Source organism: Ictalurus furcatus, chromosome 24 (genome assembly GCF_023375685.1).
Source record: "Ictalurus furcatus strain D&B chromosome 24, Billie_1.0, whole genome shotgun sequence".
Taxonomy (NCBI): Eukaryota; Metazoa; Chordata; class Actinopteri; order Siluriformes; family Ictaluridae; genus Ictalurus; species Ictalurus furcatus.
In genome coordinates, this window is record NC_071278.1 from 6,925,640 (window position 1) to 6,952,304 (window position 26,665).

General features: G+C 40.1%; 1 protein-coding gene and 1 long non-coding RNA gene across 13 annotated transcripts; one reads left to right on the top strand and one right to left on the bottom strand.

Moving 5' to 3' along the window:
- The first annotated feature begins 390 nt into the window (after positions 1 to 390).
- Positions 391 to 4,712, top strand: LOC128600384 (uncharacterized). Of its 4 annotated transcripts, none has more exons than XR_008384555.1 (7): positions 391 to 707; positions 903 to 1,367; positions 1,664 to 1,872; positions 1,987 to 2,235; positions 2,314 to 2,546; positions 2,654 to 2,811; positions 2,932 to 4,712. It is a non-coding gene; the product is annotated as an uncharacterized LOC128600384 (long non-coding RNA). The 4 variants fall into 4 exon arrangements; XR_008384556.1 differs by having other exon boundaries at positions 393 to 1,076; positions 1,178 to 1,367; XR_008384554.1 differs by having other exon boundaries at positions 393 to 707; positions 1,178 to 1,367; positions 1,664 to 1,847.
- Positions 4,713 to 4,916: 204 nt separating this feature from the next.
- On the bottom strand, positions 4,917 to 26,357 carry zgc:86598 (STKc_CK2_alpha domain-containing protein). 9 transcript variants are annotated; one of them, XR_008384551.1, is made up of 14 exons: positions 26,250 to 26,357; positions 18,260 to 18,390; positions 16,707 to 16,818; positions 15,877 to 15,978; positions 15,570 to 15,620; positions 15,418 to 15,477; positions 14,708 to 14,791; positions 14,350 to 14,460; positions 11,653 to 11,754; positions 9,388 to 9,488; positions 9,090 to 9,238; positions 7,744 to 8,091; positions 7,472 to 7,561; positions 6,154 to 6,182 (listed from the first exon to the last, which is right to left on the bottom strand). XR_008384551.1 is itself a non-coding variant. In XM_053612826.1 (13 exons), exons 2-13 carry the CDS (start codon positions 18,358 to 18,360, stop codon positions 6,064 to 6,066), a joined length of 1,182 nt encoding a protein of 393 aa, XP_053468801.1. In that variant the 5' UTR covers positions 18,361 to 18,390; positions 26,250 to 26,357; the 3' UTR covers positions 4,917 to 6,063. The 9 variants fall into 9 exon arrangements, 5 of the variants coding, with proteins under 5 accessions (XP_053468801.1, XP_053468803.1, XP_053468804.1 ...); XR_008384552.1 differs by having other exon boundaries at positions 6,161 to 6,182; positions 8,003 to 8,091; XM_053612826.1 differs by lacking the exon at positions 7,744 to 8,091 and having other exon boundaries at positions 4,917 to 6,182.
- Positions 26,358 to 26,665: the final 308 nt, after the last annotated feature.

Sequence of the window (26,665 nt, forward strand, 5' to 3'; positions counted from 1 at the left end):
TATGGTCTTTAAAAAAAAAAAATAGCTAGCATGTTAGCCTGAGACCCTCAAAGTTGTGGCTATAACTCGAAACATAGCAGTTAAAGCCCTTCTCCTTCTTACTAGAAGGAATGACAGATGCCAACATCGTAATGCGATGGATTTCATTCACAATAATCCGTGGAAGATCTTGCAAGCAGTGAGTGTAAAAAGCCATGCTGACAACACCCATTGAAAAAACCGCTTCCGGTGAAGAACCGGAAGCTGTGTTAGCCACTGAGACTGGAAGCGGAAGTGAACATGCATAGAGTCAAATGAGAACATGCTGAGGCGTCGACGTCATTACATAGCCACTGACCAATGAGAGCGGTTATGGGCGGAGCGCCACGTGTAGCCCCGTTAAAAGTGCAGCCCCGCCCCTTTTTCCAGGCGGCAGCCAGGTCTTTCTCGCCATGTCGCGGAAACGCTGCGTGTTTCGGTGCGAAAGCAAAACCTCTTTGTTTAGCCTTCCGAAAACGGATGAAATTAGGAACCAGTGGTTACTGTTTATTTATAACGCTGTTCCTGATGAGTACAACCCGAATGTCTGCTTATGCACAGAGCATTTCACCGAGGACAGCTTCCTGAACCTGGGCGAGTACAACGCAGGCTACACACAAAGACTGCTCCTGAAACCTGGAGCGACTCCCACTTTATTCGGACAGTCTTGTGTGTCTGAATCAGAGCCGGTACGTGTTTCATTATTTTATCTTTTAAAAATGATTTGATATTGTGTTCTGCTGTGGACTGTTGAAATGCGGAGTTTTGTGTTGTGGCCTAGCTGAAGGTTCTGCTAACGTGCTAAAGTTGTGATGTTCAGCTGTGGACACTGTTCCCTGTAAACGTGCAGAGTGACGCGTGTTATTTCTCGTCATGAACTGCAGAGATGGACTCATGTTTACACAAGCCTTTGTTTTCGCTTCTAACTGGAGGCAGAAGTTCATCTCCACCTGGTCCATGAAGAGAGGTCTGACCTCGGTGGACCACGTGTCTCAGCCGTGTGCACATTCCCCTGACCCCCTCACCTGTCTGTGTTCTGTCCCTCTTTGTCTGTCGAGGTCATAAGACACACTAAATGTTTATTTTTTTATATACGAGTTGAAGGTTTCATTTTCCATCAAGTGGATTTAATTCTTCATTTTTGTGTTATTTCTGTTAGAGTACATCTCAGCAGGGCCACGGTTCACAGCAGTTCTCCACTCTATCCAGAAGCCATCATGTGGGATGTCAGACGGACGGCGTAGAGACGAGATCAGTGGGCACACTGCCTTTAGCGTCGCCAAAGATGCGATCAGTTGGCACACAACTGTCCATGGGTACACTGAAGGGCACGCATGTACGCAGCAAAGGTGTGTGTGTGTGTATATATATATGTGTGTGTGTGTGTGTGTGTATATATATATATATATATATATATATATATATATATATATATATATATATATATATATATATAATTAATTCAGACAGTAAATATGTTCATGTATGGATATTCCAGATGCAGTATATTTTAGTCTTGAAAAACTGTAGAATATACAGTGAACTTGAATGTTGCGTGTTTACTCACAGATATTAAAGTTTGTGACTGGATTATCAAAATATTTTGAGTAAAATAACATGATTTTTTTTCGCTTTTTAATTATAGGCACCCAGGCTACGGTTTCTTGTCTGGATGTAGGCACTGAAACCGCCCACATCCCTTCAACACCCATAAACACCCGTGCTTTCAGACCACGTAAGAGACCTCGTCTGGAGGAGGAGGAGGAGGAGGAGGATGGAGACGGGCGTTTCTGAAATCATGAAAACCCATGACTCCGCGTATAAACCAGGTGACTCGGAGGAGTCCGAATTATTGTACGTTAGAAATATTTTTAGAGTGTATTTACATTTTTCTAAATGAATCTTGCAGAGATGCAAAAATGACTTGAACGGAGGGGGAAAAAAGTTATTGTTTTTGTTTTCCCTTAGGCCACAGTCATCGTACAGCGTTCCAAAATACATTGTTTTTGAAAGCTGCCTCCAAGAGATGTTTGAGACACGTCCATTTCATAAGACCAAGTGTGAAGTCCATAGTAGACGAATAGGCACACTCACCCAGGTTTGCCCAGACTGTAACCATCACAGACAATGGGAGAGTCAGCCTATCATTGGAAGTACCCCCATTGGAAACCCACTGATGTCTGCAGCTACTTGGGCCTTGTTTTTTCACTTGAAAAGGTACTTTTATTACTTTTCACATTATGCTTGAATTTAAATTGCTGTTCTCTTAATATGTAACTTTTCATAATGTTATAGATCTCCAAGGTCATGCAGATTGAGATGATCCAGTATAGTCTGTTCAGGAGACATGCTAGGAACTTCTTGGAGCTTGCTATAATATACAAGTGGAACTTGGACAGGAAAAGGGTGGCCAAGTGCACTTCGCTACGCAACCACATCCAAAACGTCTATGTCCGTGAAAACCCTGTCTTCCCGAAGTGTGAACATCCAGACAGTTTTTAGGGATCCCAAAAACTGGTTCCACCCGGGTATGCATTCAAACTGTGTCTAAGTGATTATGACGGTTTGTGATTCTATAGTCTGACCAAGTACAAGAAAATAGTCTACTCTGGGTAATTTTCGAATTTTACAATAGTGGAAAAAGTGGAAAAGGTCCTGAACAAGAAGAGTCCTGTAGGATGTGGAAAAGCTCAGTCATCACTACCAGACATCTTCGCTGGAGGCCTTCCATGGCGTGATCCTGTGTTTTGCTCCCAGGACTGTGGTTTTCTCTTTCATTGGAATGTTGTGCAGGTACTAGACTTTACAGTTTATTCTGTAGCATCTTTAAAGGCATATATGCATTAGTGGCTACTTGGTTTGTTATTTCACATTAATACTTGTTTTTTATTTTCTCTTATTCACTTATTGCAGGTTGTACCTTGCGGCTGTGCATTACAATGAAAATGCAGACCGTGAACAGGCAACATCAGCGGGACAAGCAGCGTACCCCTTCCCACGTTCCTGTCCTCACAGTTTGAAAAACCTTCAAAGGAGGGAGTTATTGTCAGTCCACGTTAAGAGGTGGTCGAAAACCAGCAAACTGTCCATCCGGATCAGGAAACTCCAGATATATCCACAGCACAACACAGGACTGGAGGACTAAGTAGCCCCAGCTGATGAATCTTTGATAGGTGGCATAACGGTGCCGTCTGTAATAAGAAAGGTGGACTCTATTACGATTGTAGATAAAACTGTATAACGTGTACAGTTCAATTGGTGTAAAAAAAAAAAAATTTGTTTACAACTCTTACTAAAAGTAAATATATCTTGATAAATATTTTCTATAGTGACATTTATTTATTTATTCACATTTTCATTTGTTTTGTTGCAGTGGTATCATGAACATAAAATGTCCTAAGAACATACTCTTCTTTTACTCTGCACTTCAAAGGTCCATAGTCAACTCAGTAAATGTATGAATTATCTGAAGGGTGTAAGGATTCAAACAGTTCGCTTCAAAGTCTGGATGGCGCATCATACATTTTGGCGTGTCGGTAACCTGGTTCATTCACCTTACAACCTAAGAAGGGAAGACAACCTAGTAACTGTTTATAATGCAGTCAACATTAGACACTAAAGGAAAAAGAAAATTTTTCCCCCCAAATGTTCAAATATGTGACAACTGCTAGTGTAGAAATGTTTCTTAGAAAGAATATTGAATATATATGTTACTTTATGTAGTGTTTTTTATTATAGTACCTTTTTACATTTCCAACTTCACGTGGCATTCTAAGACAGTTTTCACATCCGCACCTAAATAAATTATAAAGGTATATCGCATAAGTACAGATGTGCACACAGAAGCCGTGTACATGGCATGGTTTTGCACTTGACAACGCGGCAGGCTGTCGGAATTTTATAACATTGTATCTGAAAGGTAAGAGTTACAAAATAAAACCTTAACCACTGTGAAACATTCCGCTCAAGTCATGTTTGCGAGCTTGCTTCCGCTTGTTCATCTGCATTTTCAGAATCTGGCTCGGACTGATAGGGTAAAAACATAGAATTGCTTTAGATGCTTTGGAGGTTGGCGCTAACCTAAGGAGTGTTCCATTTCTAACTCGCATTTGAGGTTTTTGGTCAATCACAATGTAACAGGTCAGCTGGCCAATCAGAGCTCTCTGGGCTTTTCAGAAGGCGGGGCTTTGCAGAAATTGGAGCATTTCAGGCAGCCTGGGAATAGACGTATTGCAGTATTACTTGACAAATAATGTGTTTGTTTTTTTAATGTTAAAGCATGTTCACCTATTTAATTACACCCAACAAACAACATGATTAACGTTTAAAAACTTGTGAAAAATTATGAAATTACTTAAGTTCTCACCCTTCAAAGTGATAAGTTTACTGTGAACACTCTTCCCTCTTTGTCCCCTTGTGTGAACACCTCTTCCTCTTTGCTGCTCTGTAACTCTTCCCAACCAGGTACAGACATAAAACCTCTCACCGTTTGCATGTTCCTTTGTCTCCTGAACACCATCATCTCACATTCCATGACTTCCTGAATACCGTATATGGAGTTGTTCTTCTCTTACACTGATATGCTTCTTGTTTTATGCAGTTATGCCCTTCTGCCTAGTGAATCAATAGTTAACCCATTGTCTCTGTTGTGTGTCAAGCCTTTCTTTGAATAAATTAGAGCACTTGCCATTTGAGTTTTGTGTATCTGTGTTATTTGGTCATCTCTCCCAAGGCCTTGGTGTGGAAAGTGTGTAGCGGAGCGAGGGCAGCATCTTTCTTGTGTACTTTCTCTCTTCTTAAGATTCTTAACCCGAAGATTCAGGAATCCTAACACGAAGTTACTCATCTCCAATGTTTACACTTTGAATATGGCAAAGCAAACTGTCACAAAACTCCTCTTCCCTCCCTCACGCAAGGAGTTGTGGGCAATATTAGCTGAAAAAGCGGGTGCTTCTCATTTCTTCTTTGTGCGTCCTTGCATCCTTTCCTTGTGTCTTAGCTCCAGCCCCTCAGGATACAAGGAGAGAGGAACCGAAGCCAGTCGAATGGAATATCCTCGCTCTCTTGTTGGAGTCTGGTTAATAACAACATTCTTAATAAAGCTAAATGCATGGATAGTATGTGAAATGTCTGGGTTATTCAACAATCAATTAATTAACAATACATAACTGCATCTTTTGCACAGCTTTACATATCCAAACATGCGAGTATCTATTAATTACGACACTCACTGTAAGCATACAATATTATTATTTCAATATATTTCTCACAAAATTTCATCACATCATCAAAGGGCTTTTGTTTGAGATTGTGGCAGATGTAAAGGAGGAGGGGAATTTATACGCGTGTCAGGTTTTTTGACAAGAAACACTTCCATGTAGGTTACAGCTGTGTATCCTCGCTCCTCGCTCCTCTGGAAGCTTCCTCACTCTTCGTTCTTCGCTGTAAATCAGTTGAAAAAAACCCTGACCTCCAACGACACCATACAGAGGAGAATAGAGGATACTGTACGTCTGAGGACGTGAAGCAGCAGACGGTAGCTCACGTTAACCCAAGTGACTATTATGCACTCCAACTAGAAGAATCAACAGATGCATCTGATCATGACAAGCACTTGATACGTGTTCAGGTATAAAAAAACAAACAAAAGCACATTATGTTAAAGCACTAAAATATTATTTTCTCAAAATGTGTGTGGCATGTTGTAAAAAAAAAAAACAGTGCAGTATAAATTGGGATACCACATTAATCTTTTCAAAATAAAAGCACCAAAAATTAGGGACATATAAAATTAATTTTATTATCCTTTTTTTTTTTTTTCTTAATTTCTACAGTGTAGTTGCTTCTCTAGACACCATCATAAAATACAGCAGCTACATTTTCAGCCGGACAATATCTGGTATGTGCCTGAATCTCAATATAGAATTACTGAATGGAAACAAACAAAAGAAAAAAAGAAAACAAATACAATTCTGTCTCTGCTCAGCGTGTTGTAACAAAAGTAAAAACGAGGGCTGGAAACAGCGTTGAGAGAGCTAATCCTCATCAGGGTTGTGCACCAGCAGCAGTGGGGACTTGTGTGGCTAGGGTGCTGGGTGAGGGGATGACAGGAGAAGCAGTCATGTTGGCCATGGGCTGTGACGACGACATGGACGTGATGCCTCCTAAATCAGAACAGATCAGCACAACATAGTGTTCATTTTGTCATTTTTTAATTTTTATTTAGTCTTAGTCCTGTGTCAAATGTCCCTGATAATTATTAACACATCTGGCCAACAAAATTGGGGGGGGGCATTTTTATTCATGAAAATAAATCACAAACCACAGTGAGCCTATACAGACTATGAAGCCCAGTAGGCTATTCCTTGCAGCTGTTAAAGAATCTGAGCTCAGCCCCGGATGATTAACAGCCCCTGGTTAAATTAATCGATTTCATTTAATAAATTAAAATCAATTAATAAAATTAATTTAAAAAAACAATTATGTCTAATACTGTAATTGAGGCATTTATTCAAGCAATGTATTACAAACATTAACAAGTATACTACAGAGAAATTTCATATCAGAGCGGGATCTGAGCAAACTTAGTTTTACCGGCGAGTGCTCTACAGACCACAGGGGGAGAAATCCACCCCTCCCCCCGGCATATCACACCCTGAACATAAATACCTCAATAATATACAATAACTAAGACTTATTTCATGTCTCCTCCAAACAATATGTTTTCTTGAGTATCAAGAGAGGAACATTTAGGAATAAACACACACATTTAAAATCTATATCCTGAATGTATTTATTTCTGCAAAGCTGCTTTGGGACAATGTCCACTGTTAAAAGCGCTATGCAAATGAAACTGAACTGAATTTATGAATTGTGTATCCTTATCTTCCATATCACGGCCCTCTGCCCTCTCACTCCGAGCTTTTTTACCAGGTGGTCCAAAGTAATTTATAACTTTTCCTTCTGTAATTTATAACATATCCTTCTGTTAAGATTTTTGGCTTAGTTAAGACTCCATTAACTTCCCCGAGGTGGTCTAATCGGTCCTGTGAGGACGCGCGCTGATTGGCTGCAGCCTGCAGGTATTATGGCCAATCGTGAAAGTCAACATTGGGCAACCACACGCAGAATATCCCGCTATCTTTATATGCGGAACTCACGTTCACATGAGGACTAATGTATATATATCCTCTCTTTTTTGTAGACAAAAATGTCATTTTAGTCTTGTATTTTTCCATCAACAATATTGCATGGTGATACAGTCACAGTTAGTGTTTAATAGGCATTGTCTCGTCTTGGTCATGGAAAAAAGGTCGTTGTCGAACATTTTCGGTCAGAGTTTTCGTGAACGAAATTAACACTAGCGCAAGATCAGTTCAACCAACCTTGCAGAGATGATTACCTAGTTGGGGTAATCTGAACATGGGTTAAAATGGCTCTGGGAAAATTTTACCAGTCATCATGCTGGAGGTGCTGACGGGAGTGGAGCCAGTGGAAAGCCCCGATGTAGAGCCCATCCTTGCCTGATCTTTTACTATGGGATCTGTGAAGGGACAAACAATACAGTTTAACAGCAGACACACTGACTCTGAAACAAATGGAAGATAAGAACTTGTTTAATTTAGTCCACCACTAAATTAACATATTGTACAAAAGGTACAATAACGTTTAATCCTTCATGAACATAAGCTCTTGCATGTAAAAAAAAATAAATAAATCCCTTACATATTCAGGTGTAAGAGGAGTTCACAGCATTATGTGAGAGATCTGCGTGAATCAGTCCTCTCAAACTTGCATTAATGCAGTCTGCAATTAATAGTCATTTGAACACCAATACAAAATTGCACACCATTACTGAAAATTACCACAAAATTAGTTAATTCAATGATTAGAGTTGATGTTCCGAGTTTAGTATTTAATTTTTTCAGTTGAATCGAGTTGCAAGTCAGTTAACATGCAACTCAAATGCAAAAATGAAGAGTACACAAACTATTTCTTGCAACTTCAGATGTGTTTGATCCAAATGAATGCCTAGGCAGTTCTTGCTGTTCTTTATTGTATGTTGTTGCATGCCTATGAAAAGTATAGTGAGAAAAAATCAGTACACCCCATGGAAATCTTTGGCTTTTTATTTATTTTACATATTTGGACGAGTAAACATTTGATCCTTTTAGAAACAGTGTCTATTAATAAAGTTGATACACTTGAACAAAAGCACCAGGAAAATTAGCTTTTTCAATAATTTATTCAACAGAAATGTCAATAGATGTGATATTCTTCTGTGGAAAAAGTAAGTACACCCTCGGCCTCAGAAGCTAGAATTGCCCCCTTTAGCAGAAATAACTTCTCGTAGGTGTTTTGGATAATTGTCCACCAGGCTTGCTGGAATTTGTGACCACTCTTCCATGGAATATTCTTTCAGTTACAGGATGTGTGAGGGTTTTCTTGCATGTTCTGGCCATTTCAAATCCCTTCACAACATTTCAATGGGATTCAAATCCGGGCTTTGACTAGGCCATTCCATAATTCTGCATTTCTTCTTTTTGAGCCAATCCTTGGTGGATTTCCTCGTGTGCTTAGGATCATTATCCTGTTGAAATATCCTCTTTCGGTTCAACTTTCAGACAGATGGCCTCACATCTTCAAGCACTCTCTGATATAATGCAAGATTCATAGTTGAATCAATGAATGCAAGCTGTCCAGTAAGACCTGTCCATAACACAGGTTCTACCTGCACTCCCTAAGCAGGTTCTAGTCACTGGCACCCAATCTTCAACGCCTGATTCTAATTTTATGGATTTGAAGCTGTGATAAATGTAGGGGTGTACTTACTTTTTCCATGTGACTGATCTCTTTTTTGTTAATCAAAATTGTGAAAATTACTACAAAATGTCAATAGTATGTGTCATTTGATAGAGAGTGTAATTTATTAATAGGCACTGTTTCAAAGAGGATCAAATGTTTGCTTGTACAAATATGTCAAAAAAACCAAAACAAAACAATTTCCACAGGGTATACTTATTTTTTCACATGACTGTATATGTACTATTACAATTATTTGTGGGACTCACAGAAGTATGGGTGCTCCATGGCCTCCCGGGCTGTGAGGCGAGCTTGATGGTCATAGCGCAGAAGCTTGTCTAGAAAGTCCAGCGCTTCAGTACTAACCAGGTGCTGGTTCTCACTATGCACAAACCTCTCCCACCTCTTCCTGGAATGTCTGGAGGAAAAGGTGTGTGCAGTAGGTAAAGAAGTTTTAAAAAATGTAAAAAGGGATCTTAATGCCTTGTACATAGGACAATACATGATGGAGCTAAAACAGGAAAAAAAAAATCAAATATTAAGATAAACCAGACACCGAAGTCTTACCTGCCCAAGATATCATTGAACCGTGGATCAAGTTCTATGTTGTATTTGTCAATATAGTCATATAGGTCTTCTGTGCCCAGAACTTTGGCAATTCGTACAAGCTGTAAAGACAGTACTCATTTAAGCACTAGAGTGAAAGTAGCACATGCACTGATGCAAAGACCGCCCGTCAATAGTAAGAAACTTATTCTATGTTATTTAACAATATCAATGCAACTGCTTTACAAACATGAGCTTTCAAACATATCAGGAAATTATGTGTTTCTGCACTCATCTGCCCTTTCTCAGTGTGTTGCAAGATGCCAATAAGGTGAGTTTAGAATGGGAAAAATCTGGCTTGTTGACTGGCTGTGTTTTTAGGATGTTAAAATAAGCTCAGTAAATTTAATAACTATTGAACAATTATAGCAAGTGCAAAAAACAAAGCGTCTGGACTGTTAGAGATCAATAAGTATGGTCTAGAACAGAGGTTCTCAACCTTCTTTAACTCCCCCAAGACTCCCCTACCATGTGGCACCCCCCCCCCCATATTGGAGGAGACCAGGTATAATGATTATCTATTCTATATAAACTCTGTCTATATATAACCTAATCTATAATCTGTTTTTGATAGACAGATAGATTTTCTTTTTGCTTTTGTGTTTTTTTACTTTTTTAATTACTATTCATGATTTTCATGGCTTTTATAAAACTATATAACTAACAGGTATGGAACATGAATGATTAAAAATGTTTCTGAACACTACTTTGAACAAGAGAACTAGGCTGTAATAACGTGGACTATTATAACGTGGACTATTATACATGTAAACCATGTTTACATGTACTAAAAACATTCACATACGAATGATGTAAATCGGGAGGAAGGGCGCGTCTCGTTATCCACGACATTGTTAAATCTCCAGCTCTGAGGCCCTCACTGAACAGAGCAGACGCAGAGGGCGGTTTGAGTCCAGCAGGAAAGCAAGAGGTCACGCTTGCAGGACAGCACTGGTGATATTTGGAAAGTTGGACAAAGGTTTGTCCAAAAAGGCACCAGATTTGTCGCTACGTGCTTTTTTTTTTTTTGGCAAAAAGGTCGCTATTTAGGTCTAAAAAGTCGCTAAGTTGGCAACACTGGTCTCCACTGATGCATCACATATCATCAGACAATATTATTACTGCGAATAAAAATGAGAATAAGAATGAAAATAATAATAACTAGAGATGCACCGATGTATCGGCCGATAATCAGTATCGGACAATAAAGGCTATTTTTCTGCTATTGGCCAATAGTTTAAAAACATCCGCTGATTGGGGCCAGTTGTATCCGAAAGAGGGCGGGGAAAACACATTGATTTCATGCTGTGTGTAAAGATGATGTCTCTTGTGTGGAATGATAAAAAAAACTCTGTAATCTCTGCGCTGATAAAATTTTACACCGGAAGTAAATTTTACGACGCAGAAGTATCGTCATCGAGTAACTTACACCCCCCACCCGCTGCCCCCTCGCGCTGAATTAAAGGGCCAGTACACCATTGAAAGATTTAAATGAGGATGAGTTGAGAAAAGTATATACTGCACAGAAATATATATTTGTAGAGTAGTATATTTCATTTCCAGTTAATATTAATATATAAAAAGTTGATATTATATAAGACCAGTTTGATGTCAGTGATGAAGTAGAAATGCTTGTGTTTGTGGTGAGTGAATGTGAGACTTACAGGAGGTTTTTTACAATTCAGTCAATGTTAATATGAATTAATAACATTCAATAAGTTAATAATCTTACTTTAATCTTCAGAATTGAGTTCATGTGTTAATGTTAATTATAATAATGTGTTTTCCGTTTATGAGACCAGTTACTGTGAAAGAACTTGTTGAAATGGAGAGAATAAAGCTTTTATTTGCATTTCTTTCAGAATTCTTTTAAATTAATCATTATTAATTTATAAGAAGGCATAAAAGGCAGAATTATGGGTTATCGCATTGGCCGATATCACTCTGAATAATCGGTTATCGCTATCAGCTGAGAAATTTAGTATCGGTGCATCTCTAACAATAAGGAAAAGTAGCAGCTTAAAAAGTTGTTTCCATTACAAATTTCTGAACCACTAATAAAGCTGGTAATCTCACTCACGCATGCTCATTTATACAGCTAATCAGCCAATCATGTGGCAGAAGCACAAGACATAATAATGATGCTTAAAGGTGTAACATAAATAAACTCAATTAAAAACAAGTGTCAGTCAGTGTGTACATTTAATCTACATGTATGCCACTCACCTGATCATAGTTGTCATGTCCATGGAAGAATGGTTCTTTCCTGAAAATCATACTGGCCAACATGCAGCCTAAACTCCACATGTCTAAACTGTAGTCATACATCTGACAATCACAAGAACAGAGTAAAAATTCATTTTGATCTGCAAAAAAAATGTTTTTGCATCAAACATTAAAACTACAAATATTTTGTAAAAAAAAAAAAAAAAGACTTCATAAAAAGATTTTATGAAAATAAAATACTCTTTAATATGATGTTGCTGAGCTGAAATTTGTCTGCACATCGTATGCCAGCTGAGACACAAAATACATCCTTCTCCACTACAGACAGACAATAAAGAGAGAAACAGAATAACAGCGAGCGTATGAGACAGTCAGTAGAGTTGATAAGTAAAAGGAGTGATGGAGATTTAGATTTGTGTTACTGCTGAAAAGATAAGGTATTTATTTGTTCTCTACTTTGGTGGGAAGCTGGTGAATATTCATTATTATTTATTTTAATAGTCATCTGGTTTATCCAAGTTGTGGAATTTGTATCATTACCCAGTTGTGAAGTTATTTTAGCTGAAGAAATAATAACAGCTGGTGAGTGGATAACTATTTACATTTGGTGTGTAAAGACTCAAAGATGTAATTGCTGTCAAAGATGATTCTACATAGTACTGAATATATATATAAAAAATACATATATATGTATATAAAAGGGATGAAACAGTTACGGTTTCATGATAAAATTCCCCGACGGTTAGGATTATCATGTCACATTTAATTATCATTAAAACCGTGTGCGATGTATAAAACTCACGGTAAATGCTGCCCACACACACCCAGCATGAGTCTGACGCAAATCCGAAGTCTGGTCATATGTTGGATTTTATAAAAATGCTGAGGGAAACCTAATAGAAGATGGTAACCCTGTCTGCAGAGGTTGTTGCTAAAGGGGGCTTTGGTGCTTTTTTCCTCTTTTCCCCTTCGCTTTTAAATCACTTATGAATGCCTGTGCAGCCGTGCGCATTTCACTTCCACTTCTACATTTGCGGCAATTCAGAGGCGACAATTGCTTGAACGGTAGGATCATTAAAGGGACGTGCAGAAGGGGGGGCCTTCTGGGGACTTGAGCCCCTGCCCTTTTTCTACATTATTTAAAAGTGCCCCTCTCAACATTAATTAATAAACAATTACATCATGTAAAAAGCATTTGAATTCAAATTAACATGAGAGTGTGCACAAAACAGTACTAAATAAGCTGGAGAATGTTCCTATTTATTTGTCCGACTTGAGTCTGCCATCAGATAGTCTCGTTATCACAATGCAATCGGGATTCTCGAATCTCACTTCAACAGGCAGACCGGTATGCTGAGACCACTAGCTCTTCTGCTAACCTTTTCGTGTTAGCAGTGTTTTATATGCTTATCACCGTTGTAGTTTACAAACTGATTGAGAGGGAATGTGTTTGTAAATACTAGCTACTCAAGCTCATTACATTATCAGACATGAAACAGACGGCAGAAAATGAAATAAAAACTGAAGAAGGAGACAGCGAAAGGGACATCTTAAAACTTTGAGACTAAAAAGCTCCTCCTGTCAGTCGGCTCGCCTCACTCCTCCTGTCAGTCGGCTCGCCTCACTCCTCCTGTCAGTCGGCACGGCTCACTCCTCCTGTCAGTCGGCTCGCCTCACTCCTCCTGTCAGTCGGCACGCCTCACTCCTCCGGTCAGTCGGCTCGGCTCACTCCTCCGGTCAGTCGGCTCGGCTCACTCCTCCGGTCAGTCGTCTCGGCTCGCCCCACTCCTCCTGTCAGTCGGCTCGGCTCGCCCCACTCCTCCTGTCAGTCGGCTCGCCTCACTCATCACGTGATAAATGAAATCTGACTCCGGCTGATCTGTACTGTGACTCTGACTCATTCGGCTCATGCTAATTTAAACACACGTTCAGTTTTTAATTGTAGCGTCCGTTCTCTAACTGAACTAAATTATTTTTATTACTATAAAAACGACAAAACAAAGGTGGGGGCGGTGCGGTAGTAGGCAAGTGATGTAAACGGTGTGCAGCTGAACACCGGTATCACCGTCTATCGCAGCAAGCTTAGTTTAATTTAATATAGGTAATCATTTAATTATCAATCACAGTGCGATCAAGGTGTGGAAAATGAAGTGATGCCAGAGGAGGAACAGCGAGAACCAATATCTAGGTGAAAGATGAGAGCATGGGGAGGTTAAAGAAAGAATAATATAGATTTGACCTTTTTTTGTGTTATCATCACTTATCTTTGAATTAACATGCTACCTTTTTGGCTTTACTGCAATAGTTTTGTTCCAGGGTGGGTGAAAATGTATCCCTGGCTTTTAGCATAACATTAATGCTACAAACCTCTACTAGATCCCTGTAAGTTAGTTTGGGAGTGTTCTTTAAAGGTAAAGTGGTTAATCTTCATGCCAATACAACAAGTGTATAGTTTAGGTAGGTACCACCTCAGACCAATGTTAACCCACAAAATAACCCTTGTGAAGTGGTCTGAACACTTTCTGCACCAACTTTATTTTGCTGCATGAAGATGAGTACAAAATAGAAGACTTTACGCATCATACAATCTAACTGTAGGCCAGCAAAGCACACACAACTGTGGGTAAGTACGTAAAATTCACCTATTGTAAAATGCACAATAGAGAAAGGAATCTGACAGCCCTAACACACACCAACCTGGTAGTCAACGAGTAGTTCAGGTCCTTTAAAGTATCGGGAGGCCACTCTGACATTGTACTCCTGACTTGGGTGGTAAAACTCAGCCAGGCCCCAGTCTATCAGACGAAGCTGAGAAACCAAACAACACATTATGGTCTGGGTCTTACAGAAACACTGCAGGAAGGGCTTGATAATCAACATAATATCGTGTCTCCTCAGAGACTTTATTGGTCCCCTTGCATAGCCTGCAGTTTTCATCACTGATGTGGCTGTGAAGGTTATTTGATGCACTCCTCATTCTCTGAAAGAGGAGTCTAGAGTGTTACAAGAACCGCACTGATGTAACAATGATGATCAGAAATGAGAAGGTCAATACCTTTCTGTGCTCGTGATCAATCATGACGTTATGGGGCTTGACGTCTCTGTGCATGATTCCCATACTGTGGCAGTAGTCCAAGGCCTAAGAAGACAGGAATTTTTTTTCAGGTACTCAAAGGATAAGATACTATTGAATGAACAAATGGTGGAATAAGAGACCAAAATATTTTACAGAGGAGGTACCCACAGTAATACAGAAAATATCCTTAACTTGACCAAACACCCCTCATATTCACTGACCTTCCAGGTTCAAGAACATACTCAGCAAAATGAGTCTCACTGGGCGAGTGAGATGCAGTTTCAAACTTCTTAACCTGACAGGAGTCAAACTCCAGCTCTGCACCACTCAAACCACTGAGGCAAAGTACTCGCATCACAACAGTGATTTCCTAATTCAAAACCATTCTATGAAGTCTTGCACTCAAACCACAGCAACATAATGTAATAATGTCTGACAAGCTAGTTTGCTAATTGAGTGAACAAGAAATAGGGAATAATGGAAATGAAATCCTACAGACCCCTCTATAGGTGGATGAGAGAAGCAGAAATGCTGGTGCTGGTCACATGATTTGAAAACATCTGAGCATTATCGGTTCTTTCTGTGCCATGGGACATCAACAAGCACAGACTGCGTGTTTATATTCGCAATGATTTTGCTAATTACCAGGTAACTGGCGTTTTAATGTGTACTAAGGAGCTACAACTTACCTTTAAGATCTCGTACATGTAGAATCGGATGTCATAGTCTGATAGTGTTTGATACAATTGCTGTGAAAAATAAGGGGAAAAAGCTGGGTTCTCCTTACTTTCAAAACACGCCATTAATGACTAGGTTTTATACGAGCGAACAAGAGTTTCACCTTAAAGTCTGTGTTGTTAACATGTTCAAAAACCAGAGCAGGTGTTCGAGACTTAGAAAGAAAAAACAGAAAGAACTTAGTCAAATATATTCAGAAAACACTGAAATCCCCACACGTATCTTTTCCAAATAAGCATAGAGGACTTCTTAATAATTACTCAAATCAAAATAAGTTAGTGTTATCTGCTACTTTTTCTTTTATTCAATAACCCCTCACCCATAACAATAACAACTGTCTTACAAAGATTCATTAGTACAAAATAAAACCCTTCGATGGGATCTGATTTTTGATGTACTATGATACTAACCACTGGATCCTTGACAATGTCTAAAAGTGAGATGATGTTTGGGCCACCTCGCAGATTCTCTAAGATCTTTATTTCTCGTTTTATTTTCTTCTTCTTTACTGGCTGTAGACAGAAAGAAAAAAAAGAAGGAGACAAAAACTTAGTCCAAAAACATTTTCAATTCCAGGCACTGATTGTGTTGCACTCGTCCCATCCTGTCTCCAGTAAAGGGAAGCTCAAAATAAAATCCTGGCTACATTAACAGAGATGTGACTAATCTCCACAAGCATTTATCACATAGCATGAAAGAAACCTCTCATCTCACAAAATGTTATCGAATGAATCTGGAGCCATGTTCAGTTGCAAGAAGAAAGAGGAATTCTCTCTTAAAGAAAGTCTCCCTCTCTTAAGTTGGGTTTTTGCCGACAGGATTGAGTTACAAATCTTTTTTTTTTTTAAGTTACAGCCCACAATACAAACAAGCTTATTTGGCAAAGATGCTCATCAGTGATCTGGAAAATGAGAGGTGGGATGGCATGTAATGTAAGAGGTCTGGTCTATTCAGATATATTGTGCTCCAATAAACTGAAATGAACTCCATTTGCAGTTCTCAAAGGTTTCCTATGGCATAGCAGTACACCATTATGTCTATGTGATGCTCATGGATGATCATCCATCCATCCATCCATCCATCCCACAAATCCATTCATTCTGTCAATTCCCATCCACCCATCAATAATATTCTATACAGTTAAATCTATTGACAACTCTATTCATTAATCAATGATAAACGCACCACACATAATTAAACAGGTGCCCAGATAAATAAACAGGCACTTCAATGTACTTACTTTGAGTATTTTAACGACTACTTTCTCATTGTTTGTGATATTGATAGCTTCAAAAACTTCACTGTATTTGCCACGCCCCAATTTACGAACAAGCTGGTAGTCATCTTGGTTCCTTTAAAAACAAATACAAGAAGCTGTGTTTAAAAAAAATGCTTTAACAGTTTTATTGCAACTAAATACATAATGTAAAATTAAAATATAATGATAATAATAATACACAAGGTAACCACGGGGTGTCTGGGGGTGTGGTTACTGTAAAACCTGGTATACATTTGAACACGCAAGAAAACAAGCATCATTTTTAATCACTTTCAAATTAGAATTGGCATTAAAATGATTTGTACAGTGATCATTTTTACACTTCATTTTAGGCCTATTGGCCTTTTTTCATCCTAAAATATGCATATTACAGCACAAAAAGTATTGTTTTTGACTCTATGAATATAGTTATCTGATTTTATAATAATAGATACAGTAATATATACTAACCAGGGTGTCAGTTACTATCGGAGCATTAAACATACAGCGGGGGAAATAAGTATTGAACGCTTAAACATTTTTTTCAGTAAATATATTTCCAATGAGGTTGTTCACATGAAATTTTAACTTCACAACATTAAAATCCATGAATGAAGTTATGTGTAATAAAGTGGAATGACACGGGAAAAAAGTATTGAACCCACTAACTGAAATGTATTTAATACTTAGTGGAGAAGCCGTTGTTTGTAATGACGGCTTCAAGACACTTCCTGTATGAAGAGATTAATGGGCCGCAGTATTCAGGTGTGTTTTGGTCCATTCTTCTAAACAAATTGTCTTTAAATCTTGTTCAATTGGATTCGAGTCAGGTGATTGACTGGGCCATTCTAACACCTTGATTTTTTTTCTCTGAAACCAATTGAGAGTTTCCTTTGCTGTATGCTTTAGATCGTTGTCCTGCTGGAAGGTCCACCCACATCTCATCTTCATCATCCTGGTGGGTGGCGGCAGATTCTTCTCAAGAATCTCCCAGTGAAGGGCTCCATTCATCGTTCCTTCAATTATATGAAGTCTGCCAGTACCATGTGATGAAAAACAGCCCCAGGTGAATAACCTCATTGGAATTATATTTACTGAATCAAATGTTGACATGTCCAATACTTATTTGCCCCACTGTATCAACACAACTGTAGATCACATTGGCTTATCTGACATTTTTATTGGGGAGAAAAAGACGAAAAAGTGTTCCTACACAAAATGCATAAAATGCAGGCAGGTTGAACATGTAAACCGAGCTCAGATGTTCGTTTCAGTTTTGTGTGATCTAACAAAAGCAAACAATTTTGTTCAAAAAGACACATGAAGGATTTACAGATGTGTTTGCATTCATGAGTCATAATATTTGGTGACGTCTTTGTAATAATTTGACCACGTCCTGCATAGATCATATTTCTTAGCTTTCTTAAATGGGCTCAAAACAAGATATATAACCTGATGGACTGAACGCCAAAGCAACTGTTTCAGCCCACTTTACTATATCTTTATCAGCACAAACATAGCACCAGCAGGCTCACCCCCACTCCACAACATGCGACTCGTAGTCCCAGTACTCCCGAGGTCTCTGTGTGTTCACGTCTGGGTAAACCCGGGATCGGCTGGTCACTGGTCCAGACATTATCAGAATGTGTTGCTGCTTCTGTCAGGCCTATGAGAAAGAGATGTTGTTCACCAAGTTAAGATTCAGCAATTAACACCACATCACAGTAAATCAGATCCAGCACGTGTGTGTACATAAACATTATGACCTAGTCCATATGAACAAAGACAGAAAGTCAGTAGAACTGAAAGGACTGTCTTTAAAAATCCATCATCACACCATGGCCTGTTAAATTGGACTAAGGCAACGAAACCCAGCCGAAGGTGGGGGGAAAGTTTTAATCTTAGTGCAAGCGGAGGGAGGAAGACTTCGTTCATGGCAGATGAGGTGAAATCTCATTGTACAGTGCAGTTAAGTCCACTGCTGTTAGGCCACTCAATTATACACAAACACACGCATTCCCATACACGGCACGTCTGATTAGTGCATTTTGAAATCAATGACACCTGCCTAAACATTAGAGTTTAACCTTACAGTTACGGATTATCACGCTATCCCAACATTGCAGTAAATAGTTGACTACATGAACACCTGGACCCGTTCAAATGTTCAGCTTTTTAAGGATCAACTCATCTTAACTCAATATGCACATACCTAGTTCTTTAAACAAACACAATTCTCAAAACTATTTTCTTAATCCTGAGTGAAATTCTTGACCGAGGTGTTCCCAGAGTGCTACAGTGTACAAAAGGCTATATAACCATATAACATTTTATTGTCCCTACATGATATTTTGTTTTGATATTAACAGACACCTCCTGGAAGTCCCTACAACAAGCATCTCACATGCTCTCGGCTGGATCACATCACCCTCACTGTCTGACAAGGCAAAAAGAGCCACTGAAATATTTTGGCTATTTTGGTCAAAATGGATCTATTGATCAATAATCATACAAAAGAGGAAAAAGGATGAAAATTTTGATTAAAAAAGATTAATCCGGCCTGCACAGTGTCATAAAACAAAGGGCAAAACAAGCAAACTCTAATTCAATACAATTAATTAATGGTGGTGATAATTAGAGAATGATTAAATATGCTGTTAAATACGCTGGTGTCAGTCATTACATTTTGAGCAGCATCAACAGTGAAAATATCAGCCTTGTGGACAGTAGACACGCCACTACTGTGCACCAGACACTGTCTCATGCCCACCAGACGCCACCTGATGCGCACCAGACACCGCCTGATGTGCACCACACCCCGCCTGATGCGCACCACACCCCGCCTGATGCGCACCACACGCCGCCTAATGCACATCATACCACGCAACATACCGCGTAATGCACACCAGACACCATCTCATGCACACCATACTAGGGCTGCACGATTATGGCCAAAATGGTAATCACGATTATTTTGAGCAATACTGAGACCACGATTATTGATTGATTTTAGGGACAACATATTTTTATTGCACTTTCACATTTAAATAAACAGACCGCTGCTTTCACCTCCATGTTGTGCTACATTCCTGATAATGTACAAATCTTTGCATCAAATTAGACTGGTCCTTAAAGTGCATCATCTCGAAGAAGAAAAATATAAATAAAATTGTACCCGAAATATAGGATAAGTAAAAATAAAAATGCCATCAACCAAATGACCACGCTATTGTCTCTCGCTTTTGGATTTGTCTGCCTATCTTCAGTAAAGCTCTTATCTGCACTTGCATTCGTCCTAAACCCTCATTACATGACAGTTAGCGCCCGCATTCTTCAATACACGTAAAAGCTTCTTTTTTTTTTAAATCATGAGAGGGGTATTACTGGTGTATTTTATGTTGTACAATAAAACATGAAATTATTTTGAGCTTGTGTTCACCACAGACTTTTAACCAAAATCCCATTCAAAAAACCCATTGACTTCGGGACGATGGACCCGGAAGTGCTAAAATGCTAACTCGTTTCTGGGTTATGGCGTTACAAAATGATATCCCTGCGCTGCTCTATGGTGACTGGCTGTAAGTTTAGGAAACACTTGATTTGATCTGCAGTGGAGTTTCTATGAGCGGAGGACGAACTTTAGATGTCAACATCGCAGTCGATCATGTTCATGTAATCGTGGCAGTAAAAATCGTAATCGAGATCAATATTCGATTAATTGTGCAGCCCTACACCAAACCACGTAATGCACACCATACCGCGTAATGCGCACCAGACACCGCCTGACACACACCATACCGCGTAATGCGCACCAGATGCCGCATGACACACACCATACCGCGTAATGCGCACCAGACACCGCAGGACACACACCATACCACGTAATGCGCACCAGACGCCACCTGACACACACCATACCGCGTAACGCGCACCACACGCCGCAGGACACACACCACACTGCTTAATGTGCACCAGACGCGTAATGTGCACAAGATACCACCTGATACACACCATAACACGTAATATGCACCAGACACCGCCTGATGCGCACCATACCGCATCATGTGCACAAGATACCACCTGATACACACCATAACACGTAATATGCACCAGACGCCGCCTGATGCGCACCAGATGCCACCTGATACACACCATAACACGTAATGTGCACCAAACGCCGTCTGATGGGCACCATACCGCGTAATGCGCACCAGTTGCCACCTGATACACACCATAAAACATAATGTGCACCAGACGCTGCCTGATGCGCACCAGATGCCACCTGATACACACCATAACACGTAATGTGCACCAAACGCCGTCTGATGGGCACCATACCGCGTAATGCGCACCAGTTGCCACCTGATACACACCATAAAACATAATGTGCACCAGACGCTGCATGATACACAACATACCGCGTAATGCTCACCAGACACCGCCTGATGTGCACCATACCACGTAATGCTTACAAGATGCCACCTGATACACACCATAACACGTAATGTGCACTGATACTTCGGTACCAAAGCAGAACCAACATTCTTAAAACATGACGGTACTTGTTTTTCTGCAGTAGCGTTGGTACCATTTCTAATGAAAGTACAGAGGTTGCACTTCTTCCGGACCTGATGGGGGCAGCAAACACACGCAAGTGTTTTAGTCGGTCCACAAGTGGTGAAGAAGAACAACAACCACAAGCACATGGGAAAATTTACACGACTTGTTGAGAGGAAATGTGGTATGGAATACATAAATACTTTGCATTCGAGGCGGATGACAACAAACATATAATTGATGCTGTGAAGCCGGTGTGCAACTGATGCTATCGTTCATTTCAAACAAAGCGAGGAAACACCTGGAATTTGGCGACGCACCTGAAAGACGGACCTATATTATGTTTGTTTGAGGCAGCTGCATTGTAGCCGTAAACCAGCTAACGTTATGCTCCATGTAATGTTAGTGATAGCCAGTTATTTGTTAACGACGCTAACACATTGGAGTGTTATAAACTACCTCCTAATGGACACCATGCATCGCCATTCAGCCCGTGTCCTTTCAGATAAATGTAGCCTCATGTCACTAATAATATATTAATAATAATATTCACGTTCATGCTTTTAATAAATCTTTCTGGCCTGCCACCATATCAGTGAATTTAAACTAATGCTTGCATTCAGAGTATAAGGGGTGTGTGTGTGTGTGTGCGTCTGTGTGTGCGCCTGTGCGTCTGTGTGCGTGCGTGTGTGCTTTTAGGAGTGCGCCTCCCCTGTAGCCTCCACTCATTGTCAGACAGTGTTTGATAACTAAAAAATCCCTCTCTCTCTCTCTCTCTCTCTGCCAGTATCAGCCAGAGGAGGATGTCCTCCAGGAGAGTTTTTCATTGAATTTTTTTTTAATTTTATTTTTATACCACAACGTGGTATCGACTTTGGTATTGAGTATCGTGTACTTTTGGTGGTATCGGTACCGACTACTAGATTTCTGGTATCGTGACATCCCTACCTGATACACAGCATAACATGTAACGTGCACCAGACGCCGTCGGATACACACCATACCGCCACCTGATGCGCACCATACACCGCCTGACGCGTGCCATACCGCCGCCTGACGCGCACCATACCACCACTTGACGCGCACCATACGCCGCCTGACGTGCGCCATACCGCCGCCTGACGCACGCCATACCGCCGCCTGACGCGCCCCATACCGCCGCCTGACGCGCCCCATACCGCCGCCTGACGCGCACCGTACCACCGCCTGGAGGTGTGAGGCAACAGTGCTAACCACTAAGCCACCATGCCCCTGTTATCAAAACCGCGTACACACACATTCCATTTATACATTTTATAGTCAAATTAACCATATTTTCATTGCCCCAATAACCAAAATCAACATATCATGAATACTGACTAAAACCAATAGATTTAGATTATTACCATAGATATGTAATGAAGAATTCATCAGAAATGCAGCATCTTCAGAACAGGAGAAAAGCATAAGATATATGAACAGATGGTCTATTGTCAAAAGTATCATTCCAGAAATTCCTGGGTCTTGACTTCAAACTACCTTGGAGGCTGAACAGTCTCATTCAGTATTACAGCTAAACTTGATATCACATGCTGTGGCCAAAAAAGCGCAAGCCACAAATCCTCTGCCAACTGAAGAAAAACTGAGTTTTGAACAGCCACATGTGAAACGATTACAGACTATAGTCATAGAGCTGAGTTGATATCGCATCAGAGATTGACAGAGCAAAATACCATTCATCTCAAACAAACAAGTCAAATCTGCTGTAGAGCACACGGTCCTTCTCAAGCCCTTTCTGCACAGTTCACCAAATAACTGTCCCCTGCAATGATGAAAAGATCATCACCTAAATTATAGAATGCGCAAATGGATTAAAATGCACAATGATGAGCCATGCTTTAACATAGAATTTTTAAGGACAGAAATAATAATAGCAAAACTTTTCTTGCTGTGCCATTACTCAAATGGAAAAAGCCAGCAAATTTGCCTTAATCTTAATTAAATAATTTGATGCAGACCACAATCACTGAGCACTTTATTAGGAACAGTATATTAATACCAGGTAGCGCCTTCCTTTGCTCTTAAAATAGCTTCAATTCTTCGTGTTATGGATTCTACAAGATGTCAGAAACGTTCCTTTGAGATCCTGCTCCATGTTGAAGTGATTGCATCACGCAGTTCCTGCAGATTTCTCAGGAGCACTTTCATGCTGTGAATCTCCCATTCTACCACATCCCGAAGGTGATCTACTGGATTCAGATCCGGTGACTGGGATGGCCACTGAAGAACACTGAACTCATCGGCATGTTCATGAAACCAGGTTTAGAGGACTTCTGCTTTGTGACATGGTGCATTATCATGCTGGAAATAGCCATGAAGGAATGCACATGGTCATCAACAATACTCAAATAGGCCGGTATCAAATAAGTGGTTTTAACGGGCCCAAAGTGTGTCAAGAAAACCTTCCCCACACCATTACACCACTTCCACCAGCCTGGACTGTTTGACACAAGGTAGGTTGGGTCCAGGGATTCCTTCTGACCATCCACGTGTCTCAGCAGAAAGCGAGATTCATCAGACCAGGCTACGTTTTTCCAGTCTTCAACTGTACAGTTTGTGCCCAGTGCAGACTCAGCTTTCTGTTCTTGGCTGACAGAAGTGGAACCTGATGTGGTCTTCTGCTGTTGTAGCTCATCCACCTCATGGTTTGATGTGTTGTGTATTCTGAGATGCTTTTCTGCTCACCACAACTGTACAGAGTGTTATCCGAGTTCTCCGTTGACATCTCTGATCAACAAGGCGTTTCAGTCCACAGAACTGCTGCTCACTGGATGTTTTTTCTTTATTCAGAGTAAACACTAGAGACTGTTGTGTGTGAAATCCCAGGAGATCAGCAGTTATAGGAATACTCGAACCAGCCCGTCTGGACCCACCAATCATGTCATGGTCAAAATCACTGAAATCACAGTTTTCTCCATTCTGACGGTCGATGTGAACATGACCCAAAGCTGCTGGCCTGAATCCACATGATTTTATGCATTTCATTGCTGCAACATTAGATACTTGCATGAATGTGTAGGTGTACAGGTGTTCCTAATAAAGTGATCTGTGAGTGTACATGTCACTTAATCAATTCATGAGAATTCTTCTTCTACAAACATTTAAACCTAAGAAGCTTGCAGTAGCTTGGGGCGGCTGTGGCTCAGTTGGTAGAGCGGGTTGTCCACTAATCGTAGGGTTGGCAGTTCGATTCCCGGCCCACGTGACTCCACGTACCGAAGTGTCCTTCGGCAAGACACTGAACCCCAAGTTGCTCCCGATGGCAAGTTAGCGCCTTGCATGGCAGCTCTGCTACCATTGGTGAGTGAGTGTGCGTGAATGAGACACAGTGTAAAGCGCTTTGGATAAAAGCGCTATATAAGTGCACCATTTACCATTTTGCAGTAAAGCAGGCTTTAAAACTGAACTGAGATTTCCACTGCCTACTAGCAAAACATCTGCTGCTTAATATGCATGTTTTTTTTTTACAGACTGATAAACAACAGTGCTGCATCTACACATTTATATGGAAATCTATACAATAATCAAATGTAAACTCATTTAAATAAAAATCTAGGATTAGGGGTTGTTCAGTTGTGAAGCTTGAAACATTAAGAATTAGTTAAGATGCATTAGTTAAGATGGGTCAACGACTCAGATCGACCATCTACGCCTCATCGGTAGCTTCCCTGATTACTGGAAAATGGTGATCTACTATAAAGTTTAGATGACTACTTATAAGTAATAACTGCTTAAACATCAGATGGAAAAATCAGACTGCTGTCCTAACTGTGAACAAAATAATCAAATAACAGATAAATGCATTATAAGAATATAACTGCCAAGAGGCAGTTTTAAAATTCTGATGGCTAATTAATGTAATATGTGTAAACTGGTAAACAGGAAATGCTTTTTCCCCCACTTCCTCCATTAATATTACCTGTAAACAGTGCTCTACTTAATCATTTGGATTTTTTTATTAATATATATATTTTACAGACCTCCATGAGACAGCTCTAAAGAGTGATGCAGATGATTACACACTTTACAATAAAACACTGCTATTTTTATGAGAATGACTTAAGGAGACATATAGTACCTCTATAACTGTTAAAGATTTATAAGCAACTCACCTGAACTAATAACTCATCTCTGTTAACTTGGTATTTGCTGCTCATCTGCTGTGTGATATATTTTATCTGTGTGTGTATAGAATTGCTTGAAATGCCTTACAGGAAAGCTAAAGAGAGCTGAAATGAGCAGAAAACACCTGTAGGTTGATATTAAACTGTAATAAAGTCGACACTGTTTTAATAAAGTGTTTCTAATAAAGTGGCACGCTGTGAACCAGAAAGCTCAGCTCATGATCAGCACTAGGGGATCTGACAGCAGGTTTAGGCTGGTATGATAATTAACTAGTCGTGCTGAATGAGCTTAGCTACACTCCTACTGCTTGAGTTAACTGATTAAATGAGGACATGAGTTAACCCCCCACCACATACACACCTTTTGGTTAGCCTTGGCTAGTTAGCGTGGTAGTAACTCGTTAACACTCCCAACAAGTGATGAGAGCCGCAAACTAACTCTGCTAACCCAGTAAAGTAAAGTAAAGTGAATCTTTCTTAACCGCACAGATAACTAGACTGAAGCGCCTGAGCTGCACTGCTCGGTTAAACAGGCAGGAAAGTGCGTTCGCTAACTCGGTCTTGTAGCCTGGATGCTACCGCCGAGTCCTCAGTTAGTCTCCGGGATTAGGAGATTCCGTGCACAGCTTTGGTGCTTGTTAACCTAGCCTAGCCTAGCCTAGCCTAGTTAGCTTCCATCACAGTGCTTTGTTTTGATGGGAAAGAAGCACGAGCGGGGGTAATGTGAAAAGCCGTTTCACAAGCTGCCTTTTATCAGATACAATTTCAGGTAAAACGCTAAATAAATATTTCAAGCATACAGTACCTCTTTGCTCCTTGAGGCTGACAATATGGCGTGTCTTACAGACAGGCAAACAGGTTTAGCTGGAGAGTAGAGGGGAGAAATTGATCCGCGCCTGTAGGGGGCGCCATCACAGATTCCGCCTTTTTAAAAATGAGTGGGGCTTCAATCAGTTTTTGGCAAATCAAATAACCTTGTGCAAATCATAAAGTACAAAAAGAAAGAAAGAGAGAGAGAGCACAGTTGTCTATTACATGGTGCGTTCCGTTATGGTGTCCAAAACCAGTTCAGAACAATATCCTGTGGCAGTACATGTATTTATTTATTTTTTTGCTCTATGTGACTATTTACATTATAACAGCTTCAAGCTAGCATTATTAATGGTAGGTACTGCTGAGTACTGGTCAATGAGCATTTGTTTACAAGGAGGGTGAGGTGAG